The 6,542-nt window shown below is 46.3% G+C and overlaps 1 protein-coding gene across 1 annotated transcript; it reads left to right on the top strand.

Moving 5' to 3' along the window:
- Nucleotides 1-626: 626 nt before the first annotated feature.
- On the top strand, nt 627-3,315 carry LOC121997008 (auxin efflux carrier component 6-like). Its single transcript, XM_042551215.1, has 6 exons — nt 627-1,729; nt 1,996-2,206; nt 2,278-2,363; nt 2,447-2,604; nt 2,694-2,770; nt 2,852-3,315. The coding sequence occupies exons 1-6, from the start codon at nt 703-705 to the stop codon at nt 2,916-2,918; spliced, it is 1,626 nt and encodes a 541-aa protein (XP_042407149.1). The 5' UTR covers nt 627-702; the 3' UTR covers nt 2,919-3,315.
- Nucleotides 3,316-6,542: the final 3,227 nt, after the last annotated feature.

Raw genomic sequence — 6,542 nt, 5'->3', positions numbered from 1 at the left:
CATGCAGCTTTTTCGTTCGATTTATTGCCTAGCTACTCGCCGAACTTTTTGTTTGTGCTGCCTTTTGTTACTATCAAAGCAGCAACAACTCATGGAGGATGTCGCGCAATTATTTCACATTTGTTTTTTCCCCCTCTCTCTCTTCTCTTTTTGTTATTTGCAATCGAGCGCGCGTTGCTCGATCATTAACGCAAGAAGGAAGGAAGGAAGGAATGAAGGAAAGAATGAAAGTAAAGGTAAAGCTATAAAATTGGAGCATGATTCGAACGGGATGATGAGCTTCGATGGCTTGACAAAGTTCAAATCCTTTTTTGCTATTTCATAAAAGTCGAAAACACAAGTACCAGGATTAAGAGAAGGTAGGACCAGCTGTAATAAAAGTCCGATTTAAAGAAAATAAATCATTTTATATATATCCTCGGTCTCTTGTGATAGAATTGAATTAAATTCTCGGATCAAGGCTCCCCGAATTTTAACAAGAATCAAGCAGCAAAAGACAAACTGTGTCAGAAGTCATACAATTGCTCGCGTGAACTCGTTTTCACCTCTAGTTTAATTTATAATTCTTGAAAGAGAAATATCATTTAATTATTTATTATTATTTTTGAATAATTAGCTATTCCATGCATATATCATCCAATGGATCCTTAGCGCAGCACTACTCCTCTCGGGAACCCTTCACCTCCATCGTCGGCGGTCGAGATGATTGCTTGGAAGGATTTCTACGCCGTCATGTGCGCCATGATCCCGCTCTACTTCGCCATGTTCCTCGCCTACGGTTCCGTCAAGTGGTGGAAGATCTTCACGCCGGAGCAATGCTCCGGCGTGAACCGCTTCGTCGCCACCTTCGCGGTTCCGGTCCTCTCCTTCCACTTCATCGCCCAAAACAACCCTTTTCAGATGGACTTCCGTTTTCTCCTCGCCGACACCCTCTCCAAGCTCTTCGTCCTCTTCCTCCTCTTTCTCTGGGCCTCCTTCTCCGCCGCAGCTTGCAGCTCCAGTCGACGCCGCCGCCGCCGCCTTGACTGGGTCATCACCTTGTTCTCCGTTGGCACGCTGCCTAATACTCTCGTCATGGGCATTCCTCTCCTCCGCGCCATGTACGGGGATTTTACGCAGAGCCTCATGGTGCAGCTCGTCGTGCTTCAGTGCATAATTTGGTACACGCTCTTGCTATTCCTCTTCGAATACCGCGCGGCGACGCTGATGATTCAAGACCAGTTCCCAGGCGCGGGGGCGGCGGCGATAACCAAGTTTGAGATCGACGGCGACATCATCTCCCTGGACGGGCGCGATCCGCTCCAGGCCGAGTCGGAGATCGACGCGGAGGGGCGCATTCGCGTCCGCATTCGGCGCTCCACCTCATCGGCTCCGGGTTCTGCCATCTCCTCCTCCCTCGGCATCACGCCCCGCCGCCTGTCCAACATCTCCGGAGCGGAGATTTACTCGGTCAACACGCCGGTGCGACCGGCTCCGCCGGCAGAGCAGCAACTCACAGTGCGGGACATCACATTCGGCTACCGCTCTGCCAGCCCTTACCCCTCGGGCTACGCCTCCTCAGACGCGTACTCCCTCCAGCCCACGCCGCGGGCCTCCAACTTTAACGAAACCGAAGTCGTCGGCACGCCGGCGTGGGCACGCTCGCCGGCGTGCAGGCCAACCTGGAACCAGTCCCCAGCGCCTTCGTTGGTGTGGCCCGATGGCGGACAAGGAGACAAGGATGTTGGAGGTAAGTACACACAAGAAAACCATTCTTGTCAGGTTTCTCTTTGGACTTTCCTTCATCGCCATCGACGACAAAGCAAGCAAGCAGAGCATCGCGCACTGCCCCCGTGGCCCTGCTCCATTTGTCTCCTTGTGCTTCCTCTCAACAAACTACACTAAAGAACCATCACTCTCACATTCTTGGACGACGCGCCGAGCTTAGAACGGCAAGCAGAGCTCCTCTGCTCCATTCCACTGCTATCGCTACTAATTTTTCCATTACCAATGCAGAGGAAAAGGATTTGAGCTTCAGGAGCACTGCGAAGTTTGTGGAGCGCAAAGAAGACGAGCAAATGGCCATCGAATACGACCAAGATCAAGAGATGCCCGCCACTCGGGTCATGGTGAGGCTCATTCTTACCATGGTCGGCCGCAAACTCTCCCGCAATCCCAACACTTACTCCAGCGTTTTGGGCCTCCTCTGGTCGCTCATATCATTCAAGTAAGCCCCCTTTTTTTTTCCTCAAATATTCGGTTCTCTTTTTTTTTTCACTAAGATTCAGAAATCTTCAGATGGAATTTAGACATGCCAATTCTGGTGAAGGAATCCATCAAGATAATCTCGGACGCAGGGTTGGGAATGGCCATGTTTAGTCTAGGTAGTCAAGCTCGATCTTTAAGAAGATGAAAATGATGGTTACCGTAATTCACAGAACAAAAATGCTGCTCTGCTCCATTACAGGGCTGTTCATGGCGCTGCAGCCAAGGATCATCGCTTGTGGACCAAAGATGGCAGCCATTAGCATGTCCATCCGCTTTCTTAGTGGGCCCATGGTGATGTCAGCGGCCTCCATGGCAGTGAAGCTGAGAGGAGTAAAACTTCATACGGCCATCGTCCAGGTCCGTTCGCCCCCTGCAATTGCTGCTCAGTAAACTGAAAACGGCCATTGGCCCTTTCTAATCAAATCGCATGAATTAAAATTATTCAGGCAGCTCTTCCTCAAGGAATCGTGCCGTTTGTGTTCGCGAGGGAGTATGGTCTTCACCCTGACATCCTGAGCACCGGGTATGTTCTCTACTTCGATCCTCTGTGATCAACTGTAGTATTTAGGCGACATTAACTAGCTACATATCGTCTCATCTACAGAGTGATCTTCGGCATGCTCGTGTCTTTGCCCGTCACCCTCCTCTACTACGTCCTCTTGGGCCTGTAACAGAGGCTCATCTACCCGTTCAATGTGCTATCTATCTATCTATCCTATTTTATCTATCATTCATGTCCCCACGCTGCTCTGCTCCACCTCAATGCCTCTTGATCAGGCGTGAATTGGGTTTCAGATTCCACACATCATTGAGTCTATATGATGCATCAATTACATTCCGAGTTCGTCTCCTGATTGAACTGCGCATGGCGAAAAGGTGCCCCTACAAAGTTTAGTGGTAGCCAAAAGAAGGAAGGAGAATCGAGTAGAGAGGTTTATATGTTTGTGATGGTGTGTGATATGATTAGGGTTTGTAGCTAGGGATGGTCCTGTGGGTGGTTGACCAGAGAGGAGTCATGATGCTATGAGACTCTTGAATGAAGAAACTCTTATGCCTTTTGGCTTACAATGTGCACACTCTTCGAAGCAAGCATTCCTTGGCTAAATAATGAGTAGTTAACTCTCTTCTCGCTTAAACACCGCTTCTGCAGTTAATTATCCATGGGTTGATCAGAATCTACGGTGCACTGCGGAATGCATTTCTTCCCGTGGGAAGATAATTCTAGGATGTTGACTGTGTGACGATTTGCCCCTATTTATTTTGACGGTTATTGAATGCAACTTATAGGGCGGTTCTATCATTCCAAGATTAATAACTTCAAATATTGGATATGGTAATTAAAAATAATAATTCAGTAACTTTCTCACTCTTCTTCACTCGAAGTTTTTTTTTTTAGTTGAACTAGATATCTAATTGATGATTACATCTATAAGTATTCTATACAATATTACATAAATTTTTCACCGTCCAATCAAATAAATCAAAAATACTCATAGTGGACGGCTCATCCTAATATTCTTAGATCAACTACTAATTAAAAGAAATTAGATCCGTATATGTGTAAAAAAATAAAAAAACATACTTTTTCACTCTTCTTCTATTACATTAATAGGTATTCCAATACGACTCATAGCACAAATATCTATCCTTTTAAGATAGAGTATTTTATAATCTCGCTTAACATATACTCTCTTTTATCCATTGAATTGGGGATGATCAATGGACAACCCTGAAATGATTTCAACCAAGGAGAAGTTGAGTCACCCCCACCCTTTTGTTGAAACCCCCATGGCCAGCATTCTAATCCCTTTTCTGTTGTCCACGTTAGACTAGTTATAGGGGGTGAATAGTCTGAAAAGAAAGTTAGAAATCACTTGTTTTTCAAACTTAGTAAGGGCACAATATTAATTATACAATCAAAACAAAATGCATAAAATAAGTAAATGGACATAAGAATTACTTGGTTATAACCTACATGGTTGTTAATCCAAGGTAAGTGAGAAACTATAAAAATCTCCTTCATTGAAGGCGGAGAAATCTCTTACACACTTTGAAAGCTTAAAAATAGCTAGGGAATTCCTAGCACTAGGGAATTTTTTATAGCCTCCTAGAAAAAGTTATCGTTGCTTTGAGGGGCCTTCAAGGGGTTCTAAGACGTCTCCAAGAGGAAAGAAGTTTATCCACTTTATAACGGTCGTTACAATGGTTATCTGACAACTCTCCGTGTTAAAGGCGCAAGGGCCCTTCCGGCTTCCTTTGCCTTTATCAAGAGGTGTGAGGGCACCTCTAAACTGTTGGTGCGAAAAATATCCGACGATCAAATGTAAGTTTTGATAATGGCAAATGGTTCAAAATTAAGGTTATTTGTCATCTAACGTGTTTGAATGAGCTTGCAGGAAAGTCCTATGTGTACATAGACAAAAATCCTAACTGCGGTTAGGCAGGTGGAAAACCCTAGGGGGAGGTAACCCTAGGTCCTAGGGGGTGGTAACCTTAAGCGGGAAGTCTTGGCGGGTCGAGATCTTCGGGCAAAAGTCCTAGAGTCGAGGACTTTAGGTGGAAAGTCCTGGTGTCACGAACTAGGTGAAAGATTGGGCGGGTCATGGAGCGGACGTCCAGCGGAAAGTCCTGGAGCCTCGGGTACTGAGCAAAAGTCTAGTTGGTCTGGTGGATCAACTAGCAACAGGTAAACTCTCCTGAGTGGAGTAGGTGAGGACGCGTTCCCCGGTGAGGGAACAGTAGGTGTCGGTTCGACCTAGGGTTTCCGGTCGGAAATCCAAAGTCAGAACCGGACAGCCCGATGACTGTCAAATTTTATGTCTTATTATGTCCTAACTTTGTTCTACACGGTATGTTGTACTAACGTATTTTGCAGGAAGTGAATTGGAGTATTTGCCTCAAGTAACATAAAGAAGCAACCTCGCAGCAAGGCGCGAGAGGGCCTTCATGGAGCTTGAGGGCACCCTGGACACTGGCGCGAGGGCGCCCTCATGGAGGTTGAGGGCACCCTCAAGCGGATAGGTTGTGACTGGGTTGGAGCTCATTCACGCTGCAGATTTGGCGCGGATGAGGGGGCCCTCTATGCTGTTGAGGGCGCCCTCCACAGGCTATAAAAGACAGTCTCGAGCAGCAGCTTAGAACAACAACGAAATCGCAATCCGTCTTCTCCGTGTTGCTCAAAAGACGATCCAGAAAAGCTATAGCAAGACCCCGATGACCAGGAGCTTCAAACTTATTGTCTTTTGTTGTCGGTATAAGATTTTACTATTGCTTTACTATTGTACTTAAATTGTAAAGAATTTTTCGTGCTTATAGTGATTGCCCAAAGTAAACGCTCAATGAGCGTGGGCCTTGGAGTAGGAATCGCCCCAGGCTCCGGACCAAGTAAAAAATCCTTTGTGTCTGCGTTTGCATTGTTTACTTTTTCATTGCGTTTACTCAAAAGTTTTCCGAAATGAAAGTGAAAGTCACAAGCGCTATTCACCCCCCTCCCCTTCTCTCTGACGCTTTCGATCCAACATAAACTGCTGCAAGGCGCCTTCTTCAAACAGGTGCAAGGGTGCCTTTAGCTTCCTTTAGGACGCTTCCAATAAAGGTGCTAGAGTGTCTCCAATCCACTTCAAGGCATTTCTAGCATTGTGTAAGATCGAAAAGAATTTAGATATCTCCACAATGGTATGATATTATCCACTTTGGGCCTGGGCCCTCATGGCTTTGCTTTTGGGCTCTCCCCAAAAGGCCTCATACCAATGGAGATATCTTTTCTCTTATAAACCCATGATTTTTCCCATGTGTTTTCAATGCGGGACTATGTTTGCAACAATGCAACCCCAATAATCCCCCCTCAAACAAAGGACCACAGGCTTCCCACGTCCGATCCTCGACCCACCAAGTCTTCCTGCCCCTCGGTCCACCCGACCTACTAGGACTTCCTTGCCTAGTCACAACTAGGACTTCCTGCCTGGTGTCTGGTCCTCTTGATCCGAACATAGGAGCCCCCCTTTCTTTGTTCGAGGTCAATATTATACCCACATGGTTCAATCAGATCATAGCACTTGTGCACAGTCGGCGGTTAAACCTTCTGGTAGTCCGGACTCTGATACCAATTGTAGGATTGAAAATAATTTAGATATCTCCACAATGGTATGATATTGTCCACTTTAGGCCTGAGCCCTCATGGCTTTGCTCTTGGGCTCTCCCCAAAAGGCCTCATACCAATGGAGATATCTTTTCTCTTATAAACCCATGATCTTTCTCATGTGTTTTCAATGTGGGACTATGTTTGCAACAATGCA

Source organism: Zingiber officinale, chromosome 6A (genome assembly GCF_018446385.1).
Source record: "Zingiber officinale cultivar Zhangliang chromosome 6A, Zo_v1.1, whole genome shotgun sequence".
Lineage (NCBI taxonomy): Eukaryota > Viridiplantae > Streptophyta > Magnoliopsida > Zingiberales > Zingiberaceae > Zingiber > Zingiber officinale.
Note: the sequence above shows the minus strand (reverse complement) of the source record. Positions and strands in the feature narration are given on the sequence as shown.

What these genes read in the sequence shown, in the direction of transcription:
- LOC121997008 (XM_042551215.1), top strand. Translation starts at nt 703, where the DNA reads ATGATTGCTTGGAAGGATTTCTACGCCGTCATGTGCGCCATGATCCCG. An exon ending in AGGAGACAAGGATGTTGGAG is followed by an intron (nt 1,730 to 1,995) that starts GTAAGTACACAC and finishes TTACCAATGCAG; the next exon opens with AGGAAAAGGATTTGAGCTTC. An exon ending in TTCATACGGCCATCGTCCAG is followed by an intron (nt 2,605 to 2,693) that starts GTCCGTTCGCCC and finishes AAAATTATTCAG; the next exon opens with GCAGCTCTTCCTCAAGGAAT.